The sequence below is a fragment of the Protopterus annectens genome, chromosome 9.part0, assembly GCF_019279795.1.
Source record: "Protopterus annectens isolate FY-2018-M chromosome 9.part0, PAN1.0, whole genome shotgun sequence".
NCBI lineage: Eukaryota > Metazoa > Chordata > Ceratodontiformes > Protopteridae > Protopterus > Protopterus annectens.
In genome coordinates, this window is record NC_056743.1 from 623617836 (window position 1) to 623644918 (window position 27083).

At 39.7% G+C, this 27083-nt stretch overlaps 1 protein-coding gene across 2 annotated transcripts in view; it reads left to right on the plus strand.

Annotated features, from left to right (window-relative positions):
• EGFL8 (EGF like domain multiple 8) overlaps nucleotides 1–27083 on the plus strand; it is a 233888-nt gene that overhangs the window by 114592 nt on the left and 92213 nt on the right. For both annotated transcript variants that reach the window (XM_044083186.1, XM_044083185.1), the window contains one exon: nucleotides 7329–7560. In XM_044083186.1, coding sequence (XP_043939121.1) covers nucleotides 7478–7560 — 83 coding nt within the window. In that variant the 5' untranslated portion in view covers nucleotides 7329–7477. The remainder of the gene's footprint in view (nucleotides 1–7328; nucleotides 7561–27083) is intronic.

The window sequence follows — 27083 nt, forward strand, 5'->3', positions numbered from 1 at the left end:
TGTTTTCCAATAACAGACCCATTAAATTACCATTTTTTTCCTTTAACCATTTAAGTATTTTATACGGATGTAACAAAACTACAAATACCACTGGATTTAATAGTCCTAAACCACCATCTTATTTTGCTACATATAGCACTCCTCTGTTTACAGGATTAAGAGGAGATACCTATGTAAAGGAGAAGATGGTATTAATAATATATTATTGCAACCCACAATTGGGTGTGGGTAATGCTGAACTTACCCACCAGGTGAAGTCTGAGTGACCAAACAAAGCCAACCATGGGTAAATCCAGCATTACACACAGCCAGCTGTAGGTTATTGCTATTATATGACATTAGGGGGTCGCCACAGCGGAGCTCCGGTCCGCTAATGATTGGTAGTGAATCTTTATGTACCGGGTTACCAGCCCTGACACACAACCTTCAACGAAGGCACGCCCCATTTACGTATGCCTCCACACAGAAGACGCTCACCACCACCGCAGTATAATATCTTTTTGTCGCTAACTTCAGCACCTTCTTCTATATTTAATTCTTGTTTTTTTATGTATCATGTTTATCATCATTTTTGACTGTTTCTTCTGTATGTTTCCTACATGATGTTGTCCTTGCTCTTCTTCACTTACTACTTCCATAACCCCTTGAATGTGATCAGACATAGTAACTTCATGTATTTCTACTGTCCCTTCTTTACAATCCATCCACATGTGACCTATCTTATTGCATTTTTAAAATTTTAACTCACATTCTTTGCACCGTGACCTATCACATATAAAACATTTCCCTTTTTGTACAATCAACAATCAAATGATCTGATTTTCCACAGTAGAAACAGGTTTTTGGTTGACCCCAATATTTTGACACATTTTGACCTTTTGTATTTATAATACTAGGGATATGAATGATTTTATCATTTTCAGTACATTACAATTCCAACTCCCAGTCCATAATCCTCTATTGTTGAAATCTTTAGAAATGTCCAATACATCTTTACATATGGTAAATAAATGTCTTTTCAAAGTCTTTTTTTCAATTACTTTCTTAATTGAACATGAGTTTTCTTTTTATTTTCTCTGAAAAAGGCTTTAACTTCATAAGCATTCCTTGGAATACAGTCTTTCTTATTTTCATACAACTCGATTTTTTTTCCATTGCCTGACCGTTTTCAAAAAATATATCACAAAACGTATTTTTGCTTATATGAATGAAAGCTCTTACCCCTGCTGGAGAAGTTCCTAAAGGTGAAATAACCCTGTTGCATACCTCATATCTAATACTCTTCCTTCCTTGGAGGAAATGCTAACAGTATAATTTCTTCTTTGTTTTGTAACAGTTTCTTTTCCTGCTCGTTCCTTAACCATATCAGCATAAGGTTTTTGTCTTACCATCTCCTGTTTTTGTATGAAAAGCACCTCTTCATTTTGAATTTTTTCCATTATAGCTCCCCATGCCACATCCTTGCCACTCTCCAGTTCACTTTCCTCACTTAATTTCTCTAATAAAACATCCTGCAACCCTCCTGACTGGAGAGTTGTAATAATACATCTCTCCTCATGCTGGTTCTCTTCCTGGAATAGCTGCTGCTGGAAAATCTCTTCCGAATCTGGAAAAACTCACCTGCCTTTTCTCCAACTATGTACCCTTCCGCTGTTTCAAAAATATTCGTAGAAGACTAGACTGTCTTCCTACCATCATCTCCAACTACAGAACTCTACTAGAAGGCATATATGCCTCTTGTCTCAATTCTCTAACCTCAGACACAGAATTAGAAGGCTTGACTAACTTCTCTTCTCTCCTCTTATCTCTCAACATGTTTTTATGCTGATTTGAAGGCTCAACTGCGTTCTTCTGCTCAAATTACCACCAAACAACTAAACAACTCTCCATTGCTATAACCTCCTGCTTCTATGAGCAGCCTCCATGCCAGAAACATATGTTGGAATTGCAACCACAAAAATGTTCCCCCTCACAACAAAAAGAGTAGGGAAAGTTCCATGATACCTTAGTCAAATTTCATGTAGTGGTATAAATACCATCTCAGGTCTCCCCTGAAAAGAAACCACTAGCCTAGTGGGATGAACCCAGTCAGCAAAGGATAAATAAAGTTTACTGATGTGAAGGGTAGCAGCTCCATTAAATGCAGTACAATATGATCCTTTATGACAAAGTTTATGCAAGATCAGGAATTTAATGTTTTTCATTAATGATTTTTTAATTAAACATGTAATATTGTGATACCTGCTAAATACTGTGCACATTTATATACCTTTTGAAATGTGCCCTCGTTAATGCTTTTTGTTTGTGTGTATGTGTGTGTGTGTTTTGTTAATAATCTTCCATAATTTCAAACTCTTCCCAATATTTTTTTCTCTGAAAAGCTTATTCTACAACATTGTTATCCATCTTCATGTGTTGGAGTAAAATACAATGAGCGTGTGATCAGATAGTCTTTCTTTTCCACTTCCCTTGGGTAATAGATCTGGCATGTATAACCACATACACTCTCTATTCAAATGAGTACAAGTAGAAGCAATCATTTCTGAAGGGCAACAGTGCTGACTTATATTCAGTTTACTTAAGTTTATTGGGAAACTATCAGTGTTAAGCAGAAGGCTATGTGTTATTTTCCCACTCCAGGTGATTGCTTTTCTGAAACTCCAGTACATAATCATTGGGGGGGACACCTGAGTTTATTGCCCTTTTAATGAGGAATTAAACTGATGTCCCATCTACTTAAATTGGTGGTACCTCAGGTGGATGTAAAAGATCCCATGGCAAATATTGAAAAGAATAGGGCAAAGTTCCCCAATGGCCGGCCCAAATTTCCCCTATTAATATAAATACCACCTTGGATCTTCCCTGCAAACAGGCCACTAACCTAGTGGACTAACCTGCTGAACAAAGAATGAATGAATGAATAAATAAATAAAATAAAATAAAAAGTCTGAGCCATGTAGTGTAGGGCAGCTGAGGTGACTTGTTACAGTTATCAAGTTTTTCTCCCCAATCTTTTCAGATGTGAAGAAAATCTAACTGAACATTGGACATGGACCTTTGTTTTTGTCTCACCTGCTTTTGAATCTTTCCTAGTTGACAGGAACATTAAACTTGATTTAAATTAATACAATATGGCAGTTCCTGGCGGGTGTCATTCTAAGGGGATCCAGTATCTGTCTGCCTGGGATGACATGACTGACAAACCTTGATGCTTTGCCAGAGATGGCCTGCATCTGTCACCCCTGGGCTTCCAGATACCGGCCAAGACTCTTGCCACCTCTATTATGCCTATTTTAGGCAGTGTTCCAAAGACCAAATTACTACTGTAACAGCTACAAACAAATGCAATCTGAGAGTCATGCTGCTCAACGCTAGAAGTCTAAATCTCAAAATGCACTCACTTGAAGCACTCCTTAAAATGGAGAACATCGACATTTGTGCCATAACAGAGACCTGGTTCAAGGCAGCAGAAATCACCCCTGCACTAGCAGGCTATAACTCATTCCACACCTTTCAACTGCAGAACTTGGACCGAAGCTCCAAATGCAGTGGTGTTTCCATATTCATAAATGATGCACACACCTCCAGACTGGTAGCCCAACATAATGCATCTGAAATACTTCAGGTCCAGCTAACATTGGGTAAGACAGCGATTCAGGTCGTAGCCTGCTATAGGTCCCCAACCATATCCCAAGACACACACTCCACATTCCTAAGTACCCTGGGGAATATTAGGGTCCAACCTAACACTCTCATACTGGGCAATTTCAACTACCCCTCCATTAACTGGGAAAAATACTCATGCACCAATACACTTGCCCAATGTTTCCTGGAATTCATTAATTCCAATGCCCTGGACAAGCTTGTTCTTACCCCCACTAGAGGTATCAACATCCTTGACCTGGTTATTACTAACATGGGTGACCATTGCTCTACACCAATAGTCAACTCCTTCCTGGTTAGATCCAACCACAAACTAATCACCTTGGAAATCCACATAAAAGTAATCACCATGAAAAACTTCTCTAAAGCTAAGTTTGGGCTCCTAAAAACAGAGGTGGCTAACTTCACGGCACCCATGCAAATGGAGAATAGTTGCATGACCACCAAATCATATGCCAATGCACTGTATGAACACGTACACAAATGCATGGATCTCACCATACCCAATAGAACCAAGACGCTCTCCTCCAAAAACAGAAGCCAATCTGTTGGTCCCCTGCCATAAACAAACTCTACAACAGAAGGAGGAAACTGATGTGGAATAAGGTGAAGTCCCAAGACTGGAAAAACTCCCTTATCAGCCTCAACAAAAAGCTGAGATCCTTTAAAGCTAGCTCTGAAAACAGAAGACAACCACAAGGCCTTCTATAGTTATGTAAAGAATCTCCATGGCAATACCCAGATTTGCTCTGAGCTACTGCACAATGATACCTCCTATACCAAGCCAACAGATATTGGCAATATACTGGCTGACAGATTCAGTGCCAACTTTATACCCCCCAAAGGACCAGTCACAATGCCAGAAGATTCCAGGCACCCAGTATTACTGCTGCACAGGTTAAAACAGCACTGTCCAAGGCCAAGATTACAGCTTCTATGGGACCTGATAATATCCCTGGCTGTGTTCTACATGAACTACAGAGTGAACTGGCACCTCACCTGTGCACCCTGTTCAATCACAGCCTCACCTCAGACTTTGCCCCTACTGAATGGTGCACTGCTGCAGTCATCCCTCTCCACAAAGGAGGAGCAACTATAGACCCTGGGAACTAATGCCCCATTAGATTGATCAGTCTGATATGTAAAGCTATGGACCGAATTATCATGGACCTAATAAACAGGAATATAGGGAATCTCCAAACTCTGGATCCCACACAGTTTGCTTTTGTGAATGGTAGATAATGCCTGCCCAACTTGGTTGACTTCTTTGGGTCAGTCACGAGAGCTGTAGGCAAGGTGGTTCATACAGCCTACCTTGATCTGCCCAAGGCCTTTGATACCATTCCCCACTCAGGAATCATAGAAAAACTCACTAAGCTAGGCATCAACCCCTATATCACTAGGTGGCTTGCAAACTGGCTCACAGGTAGAACCCACGGTGTGAAAGTAGCTGACTCCAAGTCAGACTGCCGACCAGTCATGAGTGGAGTCCCATATGGTTCAGTCCTGGGTCCTCTCCTGTTTGGTAACTACTTCTCTGAAGTCCAGGCCAACATGAAGGGACTCTGGCTGACAAAGTTCACAGACGATTACAGGTTGGAAGCTATTATTAACTCCCCAAGTGATGTTGACATCCTACAGAATGGCCTCACTGAGACCAACAACTGGTGTCAGAACCATGGCCTTAAGCTCAATACCAAAAAATGTGTTATCATCCCCATTGGGAAAAACCTGGTTCCCATGAATTACCACATCGATGGTAGTCCACTGAACACAGAAGGCATTATAAGAGATCTGGGAACACAGGTTGACAGCAACCTCTCTTTTGACCACCACATTGCCACTGTGGTCAGAAAATCCTTCTATGTAGTATATCTCATTACTAAGGGTTTTGCATCCAGGAAGAAAGAGGTTATTGTCTCCCTCTACTCTTCCCTCATTAGACCAATCATTGAGTACAATGCCCCATTTGGCATGTACCTCACTAAACACCTGCAACAGCTGGAGAGGCCGCAAAAGTACCTCATAAAGAAGATCCTAGGCCTTAAACAGTTGTCCTATGTGGATAGACTAAAAAAAACTCCAACTCTTCTCTGTCTCATATTGCCTACTTAGAGGCAATCTCTGCTTGACTTACTAAGCCATGCCTGACCCATCTCTGTCAGAAATGCTACATCTAAAGAAATCCCAATCCCTCCGCACCACACGCTCCAGAGACTTCAACCTCATTACCACAATCAACAGAACATGCTGGAGGGACAGGCTCATAACCTAGAGACTGCCCATGCTATGGCATAGACTTCCCATACATGTCAAGCAGAGCACCTCACTGGCCCTCTTCAAGAGAAATCTTGATGAGTGGATGGGAAATAGAAAATTCACACCAGGGATCACTCCAGTGGCTTTACTCGACAGAGGCACTGGGAACTAAGGTCGGGTGGCACGATGCCAGTGTAATCCTATGGGCTAGGCTTGTAAAGGTTCCAGGGCCATTAGCCTAGTACACACCTATGAACCTATGAACCTATTTGAGAAATGTTGAACTACAGCACCATTGTTTCAACAATCATAGCTAAATATACCCCACCCTCACTAACTCTGTTCTCTTAAAATAGCCATCAGCTTTCCTACTCCACCTTTCATCAGAGAATTTCTGGCCACTTTATTTGACTTACTCTTAACTTACACCCTTAATGGCTCCAACCTACTTAACGTCCAACCACAGTCTACCATGTCCCTCCTTATTCCCACCTTCCTTCCTCATAAATAATGTTCTCGTCACTGTTTTAATCTACTAGGTTATATATTATTATAACCAACGTTTTTCTAGAACATTTACCATTATGTGAAATTCTTGCTTTTGCATACATTTCCCATGAATGTTATTGGTGTTACTTCTGTTTGTATCTTTAATGGTGCATTTCAATGTCATCATACAGTATTCTCATTTTATTGCCAAAGGGTCTGGGTTCATACCTCTTAACACAAGAAATCTAGACAAAGGCCAAGGCACACTTTAAACATTGTTCTTATAAACTCAAAGAGTTACCTGAATAACAGATTTTGTGTTTGAGTGCATTTTCTGAAGGATGTTAGGTATGGAACTCAAACATCTGTCATTATTTAATGACTTCTCTTCTCAAAGATTTCCCAGAAACTCACACATTTTATGAGGAACAAACCAAACATATGAAGCAAAACTCTGGGCATTCTGCAAGTATCTGGACAGTTGAAAGGAATGCCTGTGTTACATTTGAAAAGGGTCTCTGGATCAGTGCACTTATAGTTAGTAAACAGAAATATAGATAGATTAACCGATAGACAGACAGACACAAATACACAGAGTAGCTGAGATATGTGATACCAACAAAAGAGGGGAAAACAGGAAACATGCACCAGCAAGCATAATGTAAACACAAAACACATATTACTTGTTAGGGCAGATCTGAGATAGCAGTATAAACTGAAAACACTACCGAGAACAATCCCTTGTGCAAATAAATTATATTCTTATGAACTGCGATTTTTAATGTCTAATACGTTTTTGCTTTGAGAATATGCTCAATTAAGTTTGGCTGACATAAATTCAATAGTACTTTAACCTGTTAACAGCCTTCATGATGTCACATGGTAAAATAAATCTATTTTTATTTATATCTTCATAGGAAACTGTTACTAACCGATGATGGCATCTTGATACCTGTTTAACAAAAGCAGAAACATAACCACAAAGAAAGAAGCAGTGAGATTGGCATTTTATACGGTATATTTGAAAGAAGGAATATCTTTTATTCGTCCACAGCTAATCCTCGACATGTTAAATAACATTTATATAGTTTTTGGAATCCTCTTAAGTTGTGAGGCTCACATGATCTACCAGAAGTTGCAGACAGTAAGGTAAGTGACACTTATTCATAGTTTTCAGGATAACTGCTGTTATTATATTTCTGAAGCTATGATATTTTGTCTTTAGACTTTCTTCTTTTAGATGCTTATGAGCATATGTAGAGACAAAAAGAGAAGACATGGGCTCCCAAGTTCAGCTAAGTGTTGTGGCTATTCCTATGCAACTTTTCGTACGTACTGCAGACATCTTAAATCATTAACACCAATGTGGTGTGGAATGTCACATGTCTAGCAGCCTATACACATCTTGCATTCCAGAGCATTTTCTAAAAATCAACTTAAAAAGAATAAAATATTTTGTGAACAATAAAAGTTGTGCCTGCCCAGGCCCTACCCTACCCGCATTCCCATATACCCCACATCAATTACATTTATACTTACCCCAACTGCTCCCTCCACTAGAACAACATCCAGTCACACTTGCCAACCACTCATTATTAAACCTTACCACACCCCCTCCAACACTTCACCCTACGGGACCATCCTTAATTAACTTAACAATCACTTCCTTCAACTCACTTTATCACTAACCCCATACCTGCCCTAATTACCAGACTCTACCCTTTAATACCTCTACCCACCTACCCCTTCACTGATTACCAATTGCTTCTTCTGCAGTGTCTATCATTAATTATTCTACCACACTACTCCTCCTGCTCTCCCTCTTTTTCTCTACCACACTACTCCTCCTGCTCTCCCTCTTTTTCTTTCTCCTACTAAAAGTAACGACACTACACACAACATACTTACCTACCAACATTGCATCTACAACTTCCTCTCAAACCCTAACTCTTATTAGCTATTTAGAAATATGCCCCAGCCTATATATGCTCATTGTACTTTTCCACACTAAACTAAAAATCCTCCCCCCACAACCTGTCACCCTTAACTTACCATCATAAATCAAAAATAAATCAATCACTTACCACTTACCAGTAAAACATTCTAACCTATCCCACTGTGGAGATATCTACCCCAACCCAGGACTCACTTCTGCCTCTCTCAACCCCCCTAACTCATACAAATCACTAAATATTACTACTCTCAACCTTCAAAGTATTAGAAATAAAATCCCAGAATTCTATGCCTGGCTATTTTACAATAAATCAGACACATTAGCTGCCACAGAAACCTGGCTAAAACCCTACATTAAATACTCTGAATTTCTCCCTCCAAGCCATGCCTGCTTAAGAACAGATAGATCCTGCAAAAAAGGAAGAGGTGTTGCAGTACTCTTTTCAATCACCTTCAGTATAGTCCCATATTCGAATGCCATCCCTCAATTTTCCACTGCTGAAATCATAATATCATTCCTAAAAATGAACAACGGTACGAATCTCTGCATTATAGCTCTTTATAGGTAACAACATTCCTCTGTTACAAGTAATTCTTGCCTGCACATCAAACAATATAAAAAAATGAAACAATCATCCTAGGTGACGTAAACATAAACTGGCTAGATGTCTCTAACCACTCTCCCTCAACCAACATCAACCTATTTAACTTTACACAGCTTATTACCAATAGAACTAACCCCAACAAAAACAAGGATAGTGGTCCCATCCTTGCCTAGATTCTAGTGTCCAACCCAAATAAAATGTTCTCAGCAGGCACACTACCCTACAGTATCAGTGACCACTTACCTGCCTGTATTCTATGTAAGACCACTCCATTACCAGGTCAACACCAATACAAATAAACTAGAAACCTAACTAACTTCAGCCCAGCAACCTTTAATCAACTGCAACATACTAAAAGTCCATCCCCTAGATGAAGCCGTTGAGTTCTTTAACTCCACATTTCTCAACACCCTGAACAAACTAGCCCCACTCCATCAAAAAAGAGTAAGAACTAACCATGCCATCTGGCTCACTAAATCCACTAAGGAGCTCATGGCTGCTAGGGACAAAGCATGGAAATTATGGCAAAAAGATAAAAATCTCTCTGATCTCTTACAGTTCAGACAACTCTGCAATCAGGTAAATGACTAGACAGTCATTAAAGATGAAAAAGAACACTATCTAGGTCTTCAAAAGAACTTTAAGCAAAACCCAAAAGAATTTCTGGTACTCCATTAAATCCCTGCTAAACCCAGGCTAAAAAAAAAAACCCTGTCCAAATTCAGACAAATACCCAGTGAAATAGCCACTCTTTTCAATTCATACTTCATTAACACTATATCTAATCTTACTGCCACCTTTCCGCAAACTAACTGCAACTCTAACCCAGTTCCACCACATCTCCACACAAAATACAACTCCCTCTCTACCAAGCTTTTCTTTCACCCCCATACCTACTGCTACTGTAACAAAACTGCTTCTCAAGCTTAAACCTGGCTCTAACACTCCTGACAACCTTACCCCCAGAATACATAGAAATGTCAGCTAAAGCCATCGCTTACCCAATCAATGTACTTCTTAACAGATCCATCCAAGAGTTCTATGTCCATGCTATCTAGAAAAAAGCATATATTCTTCCCCTTCACAAAGGTGGCAACAGTACAGAAATTTCCAACTTTTGCCCAATCGCTATTCTCTCCCCTATCTCAAAAATCCTAGTAAAATGCATTCATACTCAACTTCTACACTACCTACTTCAATATCAGCTGTTTTCCCTACTCAGCATGCGTTCAGACCAGGTCATAGTACTACAACAGCTCTTATATCCTTCATGGATACTGTCAAACAAGCTTGAGATGCAGGTAAAATTGTATCCTCTGTCTTCCATGACCTCTCTAAAGCCTTTGACAAAGTCTCCCACCCTTTACTTCTTACAAAACTCTCTAAATTAGGTATCTCCCCAAAAACCCTAAATTAAATTAGTTTACTAACCACCTCACAAATAGACAATAATCTACCAAATGGCAGGACTCTTACTCTCCATTCCTCAACACATCCACAGGCATTCCCCAAGGCTCCATACTAGGGCTCATTCTTTTCAGCATTTTCATCAATGACTTTCACTCCACTCTAAGTCATAGATCTGTAATACAATATGCAGATGACTCAGCTATCATCTGCTCTGCAAATTCTGCATTGGAACTTCAAAAAATTAGCCAAAATGCCCTTATGTCTACCGAAACTTGGATGACCAACAACCATTTTGCTCTAAACCCCAATAGAGCTAAATTCCTGTTATTTATCCCTAAGAAATCCACCCTCTTAAACAAGACTAATCTTTCTATACATTCCCAAAACAAAACTATTATTGAGGTCATGTCCCACACAAAACTACTAAGCATTATCTTAGATGAAAAGCTAAGTTTTGGCCTGCATATGCACAATAGTATAAAAAAAACACATCAGAAATTGGGTATCCTCTATAGACATAAGCAATTTCTTAGCCACTCTACAAAACAAACTATTGCTTCAACCTTTCTCCTACATTCTCTCCTGCATGGTGCACCTTTCCTCACCAACATCCAATCTTCCCTAAAAACCAAGCTCGAGATCTGTTACAATAAAATCGCCAGGTTTGCAACTAATGCTAAATATTCCTGTCATCAGTGCTCCTCCTTACATTCAATGAATTGGCTCAAACTCCCACACTACCTATCTTACTTACAGTTAACTACAGCACGCAAAATCATCTACAGACCATCAGATTGCCCAGCCTTTGCCTCTATACTTATTCACTATCACCCAAATAGATCTTCGCCTGCAAGTAGAAAAACAAACCTTCTCACTGGTTAAATGCTGTCTTCTTCTCGATTTTCAAACAGCAGAATGCACTCCCATTAACACTAAGGACCACTAACAACGCCTCTTTATTCAAAAGTCTCTACGACAACACCTCTCCACTCTATGGCACTGTACATGCTCTAATGTGGCACCTCCCATAACCTGATTCCCCAGACCCTCTACTACCATCACCTTATTAACGTCGTCCTCATAAGCTATATTTGACTATGTACTAACGTGACTATCCTTTGACTCTGTGTATATGGTAGGCACTCCGTACTTGTACTTCTGACTTATATGATGGAAATGTACTCTCATTCCCTAATGTTACAATAAATCCAGCAGTACATATACTCATAAGCATTAAATATTTTTACCACATTACTAAAGTTAACTTGTCAATAATTTTGAAATTATACCTAACTGTGGCATCTTACACGTCATCTCACACAATCTCTTATTTTATATTGTAACCAATGTAGTTGCTAATAATGACCTGTACTATACTGTGACCTAGGTAGTTTGCTAATAACTAGCCTCTATCCTTACTGTTATTCAACTTTTACTATACTGCAGTTAATGTAGTTAGCGTTTGCCGTGTCTGTTAATTGTTAATTAGAATTCTCTAATGTCTGTAATAGTTAACTATGACTGTCTTATCAAACTGCTACTCAATTGTTTCTATTGTATGTTAGTTTTATGTAGAGCTTTTCTCCTCGGGCCTCCACTGAAAATGGGCTCTCTATGGCCCAGTGGACCATCCTGCTAAACAAATGCAAATAAATAAATAAATAAAAATTGCAATGTTATCAGTAAGAAGTATTCTGTACAGTGATAATACTTCATTCACAGTCTTTCCTTAAATACTATTATATAATGTAACGAAGCCCAAAATTATATTTTTTACTAAACTTTCATAAACAAATTGTTGTATCTTGCAAATTTTACAACTACACATATATTGTTAGAACATTTTTGTTAACCAGATATAGGCTTTCACAAGACAGTGAGAAATTTCTCTATGAATGCATGTTTATTTTTAATATTTAATTATTTAATTAGCATTATAAATAACATTGACTATGTCTCAAGATGTGCAACTTACAGTGAAATATCAAAGACCGTTTTCTTCAACAACATGCAACAGTTTTTAAGTCACTTGTTTTCGGAAGTATTAAGTACATATGGAATTATTGCTTATTTTCATAATCCCTTAAAACAACTAGCAATATTTCAGGTACAGTGTGATATAAATAGATGTTGACAATTAATATTCCTGTCTTCCACCATATCATATGACACCATACTCCTCAATAGCCTGCAGGGGTCTCAGTTATGAATCTATGAACATTAATATGAAAATATGAATAATAAGTGAAAGCTCTGATTAATTTCTCTACAGCAGGATGTTCTAGATTAACAGTCTTAGTGGAATTTTGTTAATAACTTCTTGCACTTTCTAATTCTGCCTTTTTTAGCTGGTAAGTAAGTTAATTAATTAAAGAAGACAGAACCCCCCCCCCCCCAAAAAAAATGTCTGGTGATCATCAGTTGCTGTGGGTGTGAACTGAAAGAATACAAAGATGTACTATATGCTTGAATGATTAAAATCCCATCCAGGATTCAATATTTCTCCATCTCCTGCAGGAATGGGTTCCATGCTCTCACCACCCTCTTCATAAAGAAACATTTCCTAATGTTATTGTTAAATATTCTTTCCTGAAGTTGCCAAGAGTTCCTCTCCTGTCCTTCAGCCCTTTCTATCCAACCTCCAAACTGCCCAGTAATGAGCATGTGGTACACCCAATGTCATGTTTTCCCATCTTTCTTCCATTACATGCAGTCTTGGTGCAATGAATATTTTCTCACATTCCATGTCCCCTTTCCCATTACCATAGTTGTAACTCTCTATTGCATGTTCTTAACCAGTTTGATGTGCCCTTTCTTCACATGGCCTCTTGAACAACACAGAATATTCTAGATGGCATCTCACTGCTATGTAGTGTGGAACATAAGTATGACAGCATTTCTAGTGTGTACACTCCTGGCAATGCACATCTGCATGTTATTAGTCTTTGTGACTGCCCCCTCATATCTGATTGCATGATCTATAACATAAAGCAATTATAACATCACGATCATGTTATTCCTCCATTAAGCAGGGATACTGCTTCAAGCACATAACCTGTCCCACGATTTGACAACAAAAGTGCAAAACTGCATACTTGCACTCATACCAGCAACTACCTACATGCCCATGATGCAAGCAAGCGGTGTCTTAATTTAAATGCCTAGTCTTCTTCTTTGTCTTTTCTACCCAAGTTACCTTCCTAATATGTTCTCCTCACAAATAAAACTTTTATAATCCGTTTCTAAACACCTTGCAACATTATATAATACAGTGTTTCTTCTCACTTTCATTTAAAATGCCCTTCCCACGGATGCTTCTGTTTTCCCATATATTTTTCATAAACTCTAAATCTTGACCAACAAAGTATGAGGATTTATTTTCCTGTCTCCTCCCAGAAACAATGTCTGTATCTCATAATGCTGTTTTAACTAGCAGTATGTATCTCTTTGTGAGGTATCCTAGATTTATTCTCTGCAACTATAAGTACTGCCCTACACTGCACCACTTCTTAAAATTCCACATACTTTCAAGCTTTCACACATTTTTCAGCTCTCACACAAAAAAAATTAGTTGTTCCATAACCCTAAATTCATCTCCACTAACAGAACTTTTCATTTCTTGGGCTAAACAGCAGAACTTTGTTCAGGTATACATAGAACCTTAAGTCCATTTAAAAAATTCATAGAATCATAGAAAATACAAGGCATTGGGGCCTTGTGACCTTTTACCCTTTGCCAGTATCCCACTTAGACCTTATCTTCTTTTCAAGGAGTAACAGGCCATTCATACCAGGGGTGAATTTGTGGATACCCATCCAGTTACTTAACTCCTTTTTGAAAGAAGAAAGTTTGTTGCATATTGCATGTTGTATTATTTAACTTGAAGAGGATGTTTGCTCCAGAGACAAGGTAAGCATTACGTGACAAATCTGCCTCTCTAACATATTTTGTTAATTTACTGAAGCAGGTTTAGATATCTGGTTCTGGTATTAGTGGGGCTGTTTGATTTGCAGATATACAACAGGTCTTGAACTTCTGCATCCCAAGTGGTCTAAAAAGCAAAATATGGACCACCTGAAAGGAGTGTATAAGACACTGAATAAAGGGACAGTTCTTCCAGTCTTTTCTGGTGGCTCTTTGTCTTTTAAACCAGTGATCTTTTAAGTTTGGAACCTCTTGAGTCTTTTCAGTTGCTTGATATGCCTAGTAAGATACATCCGAAAAGGTGTATCATATTTGATAATAGGTCTGATAAAAGCAGTCTATAGAGGGGTAAGAACTTCCTGGGATCTAGAAGAAATACTTTTTTTTAATCAGCTGTGCCAGGTATAAAGATCAGGTCATCTATGAATGATTTAGCAACTGGTTCACCACGAACTGGCAGTAGACTTCTGGACAGAGGCAGCCCCCTTCTATCTGCACTCCAATCCAGTGACGAGTGACGCTCTTTGCTAATCTTGTGGCCAGCTATCCCTGGCGAGTACTGTTACTTTTAGGCAGGATTCTGAATAAGAGGTATTCAGTCATAACCCCACAGACGGTAGCTTCACACACTGGCTCCTCAGCCAAGCACATACACCAAATGTCTGAACCTGCGGTTCATCTCGTAATGAGCAGGATTACTATCACAACAACACATCATTAGTAAGTTAAAAGTAATCTGTCTCATGACAGTCTAAACCCAGCTCCAATGCTTGGTGAATTCTGCTTCACAATGACAGGAACAGCCAACATCGAAGGATCAAAAAACGACATCGCTATGAATGCTTAGCCATCACAAGCCAGTTATCCCTGTGATAAGTTTTCTGACACCTCCTACTTAAAACCCAGAAAGACAGAAAGATTGTGGGACCCCACTTTCATGGTCTATTTTCATATGGAAAATCAAAATAAAGAGAGCTTTTGCCCTTCTGTTCCATGGGAGGTTTGTGTCCTCCCTGAGCTCACCTTAGGACACCTGCATTACTCTTTGACAGGTGTGCCTCCCTTGTCACACTCCCTCCTGACTCAGAGTGGGGTGTGCCCAAACGCTTGGAGCCAGAAGAGAGAACCCCATTGGGACCCCCCGCCTCACCAGGTAAGTATAAAGCACTGTTCCAATGTGATGGTCAAAAGCAAGAGAATTCTCTACCCATATTCTAAGGTCTCTCACCACACTTTCATTTTGGAGTGAAGTATTGTAGATACTGTAATACGGATGAAGGGATTGTTTACCAAATGCCACAATATTGCACTCCTTAGCATTTAGTTTTAACCTGTTTTTTGTTGAGCACCAGTCATTGACATGTGAGTTCCAATTTGAGCTTCTCCGTATTTGTGGGGTACTTGAGGATCATAGCCAGCCTTGGGCATAGGCCAACTAGATGACAGCCTAGGGCATCACTGTAGCAGGGGCACTTTTCCAGTAAAGTGGGTGGTGTAAACAGACCAGGATGGGGCACCAGGTGGTTTGGTGGGGGCACTGTGGAGCCCTTTTGCCTAAGGCACCACTTGATCTAAGGCCGACCCTGGTCATGACACCATGTTTGCAGTTATTGGCAAATTTATAGCTAGAGATCCCCATTTGTAATATGGAAATTTGCAAAGCAGATGCCAAATAACAGGAGCCCCAGCACAGAGCTCTGAGGAACATGGCTGGTCACCTTTATACTTTCTTTGGACACACCCATCAGCCTCACTACATGGGTTCTGTCCCTCAACCGATTTGCTTTCCACCTGACTATCTAGAAGTCAATTTGAACCTCATTCAGTTTGTTTATTATGTTAGCATGTGGTACAATATCAGAAGTATTAGGAAGGTCAAGGTGTGCTGTGTGTGTAGCATGTCCACTTTCTACAGCTTGTGTTACTGTCTCAAAGAAGTTGACCAGATTCATCATTCAAGATCTAACTATAACAAGCCGACCTGCTGGGGTTCAAGCCCTAAAAGATTTTTGATATCATAGTTAATTAGATCCATTTTGATACATTCCATGGTTTTGCAGATCAGATTAGTAACACTAGTGAGTCTGTTGTTTTCAAGATCAGTGGTGGGTCCACATTTGTGAAATGGCATATTTGAAGAAGAACACACATCCATCTACCTGTTTAACTAAATAAACTACTGAAAACTTCAACAAGGTGTCTTTATTCCTCCCACAGAGAGAGATTCTCCTAGATCTGCTAGCTACAGTGATTTTATCTGGATTAATCCTTTGTACTCAGGTAAAGGATGAGGTAGGATGAGACCAGAACCTGAACTACCACCAAGAAATCCTCTTAAGGTATAAGATGGTTGATCCTAGAAATATTCTGAAGATGGATACAAGATGAATTAACCACTGACAATGCTTGGTCCCTGAATGGCAACTGGTTATTCAGGATCACCCCTATGTTGTACACCTTAGTCCCCAGCTCAAGTTTATAGCCACCATTAAAGATGAAAAATAGAGTAGAAAATTACATACATATATATATATATATATATATATATATATATATATATATATTAGAGAAGCATGAACGCCAATGGTCTCAGTTTTGAAAGTATTGAGGTTCAACCAATTAATAACTAGCCATTAGTGAATTGCATTCAAATCAATGGCAAGGGAATACACACTGGGGAAAGTAGCACTAGGTCTGAATGTCATCAGTCTAGTGGTGGTATGATAAGCCTTTCCTCACAATGAAATTAGCTAATGGAAGCTTAAACACCATGAAGAGCAGATGGCCCAAGTTCAAGCCCTGTGGTATGCCAAATGTTCCAGAGGTAAGAGTCAGAAGAGCTTAGTTTCAGGGGTACCCTCTAGATACAACCTCAGATGCAGTAGGTGAACCACACAAAGACCATAAAGGATAAAAATACAGTAGGCTTTCTCATGTGGCATACATAGTACAAAGTTTATTTTACAATTACCAGTGTAATGCAGTGGATACTAATTCATAGACTGCATTTTATATAGGGGATTATGAATTGCCGAGGTACCAGATTGTTGGAATAATAAAGGAATTACTGGTGAAGTACTGGCTGATTGGTGTGTATTTTTCGTATTCAGTTTCTGAGTTTTGTGCGTTTTTGATTATGATTGAGTCTCTGATAATAACCTGATTGTTGTGTTTGACACATGGATTCCAAGAAATTCTCTCTTGCGGTAATTCTAGATGAGAACACAAAATTCAAGCTTATGATCGTGAGACCTGATCATAGTTCCTTGTAGTGCATGGAAGTTTATCTGATCCACATACTACCAGTTTGAGAAAGAAATAACAAGCCAGACAGTTGACAAAGAGGATTAAGGCTGTGAGTTGTTAATCAGCAACTTTCAGTGGTACAGGGTTTGATTCCCTCAGCCTTCATTTGTCTAGTGTGTGACCTTGAGCAAGTCACTTATCTGTCAGTTGTATGTTAATGCATAGAACTATGCATGACATTTGTAGTTTTATAAAGGCATATATGTGTGCGAAGACAACTGTATCACATATGTTCCTGCTTTCACAGGTTTCACTAGTGGAGGACCCAGCATAGAGGTCAACATAAGGCTTATATCAGCAGAGCACTTGTGTCTGACGATGGCAGCATGCAAACAGCGCAGTCTGAGAAACAGTGCCAGTGCATACATCACTATAATACTAAAAGGGGAGACCCACATGCACCATTACACAGGCCCATGCAGAGGTACAGCCTGAGCATACAGCCTAAGGAGGGCATGATGAGCATCTCTTAGTTGACAATCCCTTAAGGTCCTGTGTCCGTGGATTATCCAAAATGCATATTTTCTCTAATGTGCATATGCTTATCATGGGGAATAGACACAGGAAGGTTCAAAGCCAACATGACTTCATAACCATCCCTGTTATGGTTGTGACACATAGTATGAACCAGGGGATGTCTAATTGAGTGATCTAGTTACAAATGGCTGCTACTCACAGCAGTATGGAGATGGTCTGTGGATAACATACACCAGCTGTGCAGTGGCATGGAATATATGAATAAGGTGCAGATAATGCTGTTGAGGTCAACTGGTAGTAAATGTTCCTCCATAACTTCCACTGTGAAACACACTGCAAGTGCTACATGGCCTGCCTTTATGGCCCATACTTTCTGGGGCAAGGGGAGGGGCCAAATGCATAAAGGTTGGCCACAGACCATCTCAAGTTGAAATTCACAAAGGCAGCATCAGTATTGGCTGTGGGCATGTAGCCTGCCATTCCCAGTCTTCTGAATTTTCAGGGCATTAGCAACAGGTTCTCTGGTTTGACACCAAGGGCACCATATCAGGCTACAAATTCACATTCCCAAAGTTCTACACCTTCCTATCCCTTGTGGGCAGACATCCTGCAAATCCAAGTGATGTGTCTTAACTAGTTCATGGGCATCAGTGCTCCACAAGATCAATACACTGATGGGCATCAGTGCTCCACAAGATCAATACACTGATGGACATCAGTGCTCCACAAGATCAGTACACTGATGGGCATCAGTGCTGCACAAGATCAATACACTGATGGGCATCAGTGCTCCACAAGATCAATACACTGATGGGTATCAGTGGTCCACAATATCAATACACTGGTCATATCAAGGTGGATGCTAATGGTCATGTAGTTCTACACCTTCTCTGCCATGGACCTCGTCCAGCCATGACACAACAATCCAACAGTAAACACTACCAATGGTCATATCATGGCAGCTTGGAGCCAGGAGTGGAGAGTGTTCTACATGGTCACCCACAACCTTCTAGAGTAAATAGCTATCAATTGTGTTTAAGTGACTTGTCATTGTGTCCCCCACCTATACAACTGAAGATGATTGTTCCCTGGCCATCCTGCAACCTGTGTGTGTATGGTGATGTCAGATGCATAGCATGACCAGTCTATGTACTGCCCTGTATAGAATGGATGTGATAATAATATGTATTATTTACTTATTTGTTTCCTGTATTATGGCCCGTAGTTGTGGTCCACACACTGCTTCTTTGTCAGTACAGTACTGTACTGTATTATGCCCACCTCAGCCTCTACTGTGCCACTATTGCTGCATGTTCCTCTCCTGACTCTACACCCTGTCCTTCAGCTGTTGGTACAACTGTTATGGAAGGCTCTGCTAAAATTTACACCTGCCACTCCATCTTTTTACACAGTGCTATGTTAAACAGCATGGCATACACAATATCTCCCTGCAGAACATTTGAAATACATCAGATGTGTGGCAAACATATAAATCATGAGAACTGCCTGGGTGGTGCATTTTCACATTATAAATAATGTCCTGGGTATTACATCAACCTGATAGTTCATGTAGTGGAAGCCCTTCCTGTTGATGTAGTCCATCAACAGCAGGTGAGGCCTCTGATGGTAATGTGCTTGTGCAGTTTATGACTCCCAGGATCTTAGAGAAGTGGGCTGTGTCATAAAGTGCCCATGTGACAGTGGTTCTCTCCACTGCATTGCTGGGGATCCAGATGTGCTCCTCCACATGCTGTAGCATACATCTGAGGAACTGGTTTAGGATTCATGAAGGTGACACCTTCAACCTAGCATGTCCTCAATAAGCCACTACAAGTTCCCTGAGGCTTCAACATTTAAAGGAAACACATTTTGATAAAGCCCTTTACAGTCTCCCTGTTCACAGCACACACAGCTCAGAGGAAAGTGGTCCACAATCTGCTGATTAGTGAGCTGGTGGTATGTCAGGCACTGTCTATACCTCCAGTTTTGGAGGAAATTACCACTATACTCAAATTCAGGGCACAAAGTTCCACTAATGGGTGGTAATGAATGCAGATGACTAAATGCTGTTGTTAATCCTAGCATTGCTACCCTCATGTACACCATAGTTTTTTGTGTAAAAAAACATGTATTCATCATAACACACTCTTATGTTATACATTTTTGAATCAGTCCACCATTTTGATGCCATTAATTGCTCACTCTCTGTGGTTCATTTCCACAGAGTTCCTAATTTCAGTGCCATTATATGCTCATTCATTGTATACTGTGCTATTTCATCTGTTATTTGACAATTTTATTTGTGTCATAGAATTACCCACACCTTCCCCCGTTGCTGCTATCTGTACACACTACATTTTTATGAATCCCAGGACTGGTGTGGATTAAGCTGATTTTAGCCACTGCTGTGGGTTAAATTTAGTGACTACACTAAGGAAGGTAAGAATTATTTTTTGTTCTTTTTGCTAAATAATATCTTGCCTCATACCCTAAAGTAGATAAAAATCTTTTAATTATTTTGAAAAATATTATATGGAAAGATCTATTTTACTTGTGGAACAGTTGACTGATTTTAACTCTACACCTAAAAGTATTAGAACTGTATGTGATGCTTCAAGTCAATACCAGTCCCATTAACTGAAAATAACACAATAGCATATTGAAGTGACAATTCCAACATCAGCATACATGAATTTTCACTTACACCCAAGAAACCAGCACACCGTCTAGCAATGTGTTTAGATATCAGGCCAGCTTCTACTGATTTGTGTTACGAAAAGCTAGACAGAAGAAAGAAAAGTGGCTTAAATAACGCCCACTCTATTCTTGTAATATGCATTAATGTATCACCCTGCCATCTTGTTACATCAACCTGCAGTTCATAGGTTTGTATGTAAGTTCTAGAAAGTTAGTCTGCAGACTACTACAAACCTAATCAGTAAACTATACTCAGATAGACCAAGGAGAATCTGAGGCAGATGAGCTAATAACCAAGGTTTACCTTGATGGTATCAAGAGTGCTACTCTATTTTATTTGATATGTAGTGGAAAAGGGGGCAGATACATTGGCAAATTAATTTGTCATGTCAACATGTTTCATTTTATTTTGTCAACCAGGGTACAGCACTGCTCCACACAGTAGGCAAATGAAGGCTGATGGAATGTATCTCTCATGTATCAGTATATTAAAATATAGGTTGTTTCATCTAGTATTTAAGGAACTATTTGTTCTGTAAGGGAATAGGAGATCAAAGAAAGCTGAGTCTTTCATTGCTCAAAACCTAGACTCAGATACTATAGAAGACTGTTAACGAGACCAACGTTAGAGTTAAAGTTAGAGGGGCTGCCAGCCTGTCTGAATAAGTGATGTTCTTGAGGACACTGATTTTTTTTTTTTTTTTTTTTTTTTAGGACTCTCGGGTCTCTCAACCTGAGTGACATGTTTTAGAAAATACATGTGAAAAGTTTCATTATGTTCAATAATGGGTCTGATAAGAGATAAATGAAGAAGGATATGCTGCTGGAAATTAGTTGAACTAGACAGAAGGATTTTCAAACTATTAAGGAGAAATTAAATTATGAACAAGAGTGCCTATATCACTCATGAAAGTGACTGATTAGATGGGTGTATCACTTATATGGTATGATGTAGAAATGTCTTGTTTACCAAATAAAACTATGCTATATTTTTTCACATTTAATTCAAGACCGTCGTCTTTGCACTAATTGTCAACATAGTCTAACGTATGTTGGAGTAATTGTGAATCAGTGGAGGTATGAATAATAATAGCCAATTTACAGTGATCTGAAAACTTAGATAACCATAGGCCTGGAGTCCTGGTTTGAAAGTTTAAGAAATCAACATAACTGGTAACGTTTTAGCTATCAGAAATGGCACCTCTCTCTCTAAACACATGGGTCTGTACGACAATCAGTTATCTATCCACAGTTATCATCTGAATTCAGATTTACAAGTCTCTCAATAATATTTGCATGGGGAATAGTGTCAGAGGCCTTGGTCAGGCACAAATATGCATTAAGCACTTTCTAGTGCTTCGGTGACTTTTTTTAAAGAAATTAACAAGATTAAACAGGCTGGATATGCCTTTGACAAAACTCAATTGGTGAGGATCTAGGTGCCCTGATTAATGAGGTCTGTGATAATGCATTCCATAGCTTTACAAAGTGGGCTAATTACCAGTGTCTGTAGCTGGGCCACCCTTGTCTAGCAGAAGAACAGTAGCTGTTTTCCAGGCTTCGGGAATATAACTAGTCGAGAGGCTTAGAATAAAGAGGTTAAGTAGCGTTTCAGATAGGAGATATTATAGCAATAACCCATGCCTGGGTGTGGGTAATGCTAAATTTACCCACGGTTGGCGTGGTTTGGTCCCGAGGCGGCCCGGGACCAAACAAAGCCAACCGTGGGTAATTAGCATTACCCACACCCAGGCGTGTTATTGCTATTATGACATTATTTAAGAAAAGAAACTATTACTTTTCTTAAATAATGGCATAGTATAATGCCTGTTTACTGCCCTTCCGCAGATGTCTGGCATCCGGCAGTTCTGATGTACTGCACCTGCGCAGTACATCAGAGTGTGAGCAAAGCAACGGAGAAAGCAAGGTCTCCGTTGCTTTTTAGTGTTTCGCTATGTTAAATGAGTTTAACATAGCGAGACAGTTTTAAAATAAGCAACGGAGATGTCCATTGCTTATTTTAAAACTGTCTCGCTATGTTAAACTCATTTAACATAGCTAAACTAAAAAGCAACGGAGATCTTGCTTTCTCCGTTGCTTTTTTAAACACTGTCTCGCTATGTTAAATGGGTTTAACATAGCGAGACAGCTTTAAAATAAGCAACGGAGATCTCCGTTGATTATTTTAAAGCTGTCTCGCTATGTTAAACCCATTTAACATAGCGAGACAGTGTTTTAAAAAAACGTGTTATACTAATGGAAAAAAGTCTGGGCGACCGGACCTTTTTCCATTAGTATAACTCGATTTACAACGGGCATGCTGGCCAATCAGCGTGCATGTTTTTCGGTGGTCATGGTATAATACGTACTAATTACCAGGCATCCTGGTGTGTCATTGGAGCCCAGTAGCGAGGTTTTCTTAGCTTTTGAGAGGGCTAAGAGGACTTGATCTACAATAATGATAATCATGCAACCTGGGGAGGACAGTAAATATGTTGCGCTATAAATACAAACTACAAAAGTTAGTATCAAAATCAGGTCTATATTATAACAACGAACGATCAAATGATCGAATGTTGTTATATCGAACTCAAAAGTTCAAATTCACAGCACATCGAACTACCAGAACAGAGATTTTTTTCCCAGGGAAAAAATCTCTGTTCCCAAAAAAAAAAAAAAATAAAATAACACATTCAAACATTACATAAAGTGGGGGGATTCGCCCTCCACACACCCCGATGTGGGGGTCTGTGCCCCCCACACCCCCTTACTTAAATATACCAACTCCGAGATCGCACTACAGTGCTGAAAATGGCAAAGTGACAGAAGCGACCAAGCAACTTCTTTCCCAGGGAAAGAATTTGCTTATATGCCGCTTCGTCATTTTGCGTTTTCATCATTTGAAGTTCGACTAAGACGCATTTGACAAAATGCATCTTTGGTCTTCTGATAGGAACCCTCAAAATCAATGTGCTATGGCTATTGCAGAATTTTTGTTTCAGGCGGCATGTCACTGTCTTTAAGGTTAGAAAATTGCTTTTACTGATATTATGCGTGACAACAATGAACTTTAAAAAACTGGGACTTAAGAACCAGTTAGGTAATTCCTATGTGGCTGGAGCTGTACTTTGGTTCAGGAGTCAAGTTATGAACTATGACCTGGTTAGATTCTTTAGATCACAGAGAAGCCTGTTAAAAATTTTGACAAGGAGTTACAGAAAACCTCCTCAGCAAAAGCAGTGTGGTACCTACACGCATGCACATTCACTTACACAATTTGAAAATGCACATTTTGAACAGCATGTGTGTTTGCCTTCTGCTTTAAACACGGAATTGTTTTAAAGAAATAACTGTTTTTTTTAATACAATTTTGAAACAAAATGCAAAGGTGACTGCATTTCATTTTTATATACATACAAACTGTTATATGTGCTGCAAAAAGCACATAGTGCTCTGAAATATGGAAAAAGTAGGAAAACAGAGTTGGGCAAAGGAGTTCTCTAAGTATGAGAAGACAATAAGAAACTTGTTTCTGTCTAAGAAGGCTTCTAACAACAGTTCTAGGCAAGTAAACCAAACTTACATGCCAACACTTTAACACACTGTTTGTGTTAACAATTTCTATTTCTGTAATGCATGCTAAACTTTTTAATTTCTACAATGAGATCATGTCCACTGACTGGTGTGTAGAAACAGCCACTTTTGTGATAACGTAGACTTTAGCTTTCCTGGAAAATGACTTTAGCATAGCAAATCTACTTTTTTTTTAATTTGTTTTTGTTGGCAACAGAACATTTCCTAGACATAAGTGTACTGAAAAAGGAAGATGATGATGATAGAGTGTTACTGAATTCCAAAAGCGAAGCACTTTAAAGATCTGCTTGACCATATTATTACTGTGCAGACTACACCCCTACTTGGTGACCTTTGAGTTGGCCATTGTAACGCTTGGCTTTACTCTGGTAACCAGATACAAACAATAGACTATTCTGTAAGAGAAGAGAAAAGTATGAAAAAATAATATATAGCATGTGCATGTATGTGTGTGTGTGTGTGTGTGTGTGTGTGTGTGTGTGTGTGTGTGTGTGTGTGTGTGTGTGTGTGTGTGTAGCTGTGTTCATGAACTGGTAATGTGTTTAACTTTTTGGTCAGGTGTCAACTAAGATGTTAGCTCTTTAGTAGGAATTTGAGGGTGTTATTGTTTTTACCTTTAGGGGGGCGGCCATGGTGGTGCAGCGGTTAGTGTTGCCACCTCACAGCAAGACGTTCTCTGGTTCAATCCTCAGCTGAGGTGCCTTCTGTGCGGAGTCTGCATGTTCTCCCTGTGGTCGCGTGGGTTTCCTTCGGGTGCTCCGGTTTCCTTCCACATCCCAAAGACATGCTGTAGGTGGATTGGACACTCTAAATTGGCCCTAGGTGTGAGTGTGTGCATGTGTGTGCCTTCTGTGGAAGGTTGGGTGCCGGGCTGGCAACTCGACACTGTAAAACTCCTGAGCGAACAGGTGACCCCAACCCCTAACTGGGAAACGCCGATAGAAGAAGAAGATTGTTCTTACCTTTAGGGGTTTTGCGCTCTCATGCTGATGCTTTAGTATGTTTTCCCTAATTTCCTGAGAGGTTGAGAGGTATGGTGCCATCTGACAACCTGAAACTGTCTGCTTTTTATCCACAAGATTGCAGCACAGCAAGCAGTAAAAGGGAATATACCCTTTCCCAACTGTTGTGCAATTTCAGAGCTGGTGTATATAAAATAAAATAGCTGGGGTGTGGGGCATGCATGGGAGAGGGGCTGGTTTGGTGTTCTTTTTTGTGTTGCTGTGTGTGTGTGTGTGTGTGTGTGTGTGTGTGTCTGTGTGTGTGTGTGTGTGTGTGTGTGTGTGTGTGTGTGTCTGTGTGTGTGTGTGTGTGTGTGAGAGAGAGAGAGACAGAGACTGTGGCTCGATTGAATGTGCTAGTGTGTGAAGCCTACATCTTAATCTGTGATAGGCTGAATGTTTGATTAGTTTGAGTCTGTAGCTTGTGATGCAATGTTTGTTTATTTAGAGGTATCAACATATAGACACCCCCCCCACAAACACACGCACACACACACACACACACACACACACACACACACACACACTTACACACACACTGTGTAGAGACCTATGGACAGTGTTGAAGAAAGACCAGTTTACCTACAGTTTTGAGGTGCAAGAGGAAATTGGAGCACACAGCGAATGGTAATGCAAAGGGAGAACATAGAAACTTGATAATAAAAACATCCCAGCCAAGAAGTGAAATGGTGAGCCAAGTGCTGTGTAGCAGCAGCGCTAATTGCAGCATCTCTGACCGCTATGCTATGCTTTTCATATTGTGTGTGTGTGTGTGTGTGTGTGTGTGTGTGTGTGTGTGTGTGCGTGTGTGTGTGTGTGCCTGCATATGTCTATATCTATGTGTACGCGCGCATGAGATGAGTATTTATGTACACACAAGTGTGTGTGTGTGTGTGTGTGTGTGTGTGTGTGTGTGTGTGTGTGTGTGTGTGTGTGTGTGTGTGTGTGTGTGTGTGTTTTAAATACAAATTTGAAATGAAAATGAGATACTGTCTTGCATCTCATTTTTAATATATGTATTTTAATGAATTATAATTTCTGTTAAAAACAGATGAAACTTTAAACACAGAAAAGTAGGAATAGATGGTACCCATTTTAAGGGGAGTTTAGGTCTCCTGATAGTCCTTTTAGTGCCGTATTTCACCATTTGGCATCTTGTTTTTCAGTTTCATGTGTTAAACATCACCTGCTTCTTTACAGTTACATTTGAAAGTGTCTTATGAAGAATGCAGACTTCCAGTTAATCCCCATAGTAACAGTTACACTGGTGGTCTTTTTGGGTGAGACGAGAAGGTAAAGGCTTAGCTGGGATGCGGTATCATGAAATGCAGCATTTCTTAGTACCATCCCAAAATGATTATATTGTCAACAGGCTGTGAGCGAAGTGGTTGCCCTTTCCAATAATATTATTCTTTTAATTTCTCCAAGTGCTTTGGGTATCTAATACCTTGACGGGAATGGACGTAATTCTTTAGTCAGGGTATAATTAAAGCTCATGAAAATTGTGTTGCTTCAGTATTTGCTGTTTGCCAAGAGTTTTCTTCACAATGCCTGCAATGTACCTAACATGGCTTCTTTCTCCATTTCATCTGGAATTACTTGTAGGGCAGCTAACTTAAATTTGGTGCCCCCCTCAACTGTAAGTAGAGGAGTAAAAAAAAGTTCATCTTCTCCTTTCCTCATACCTGAGGACCCCCCCACCAAA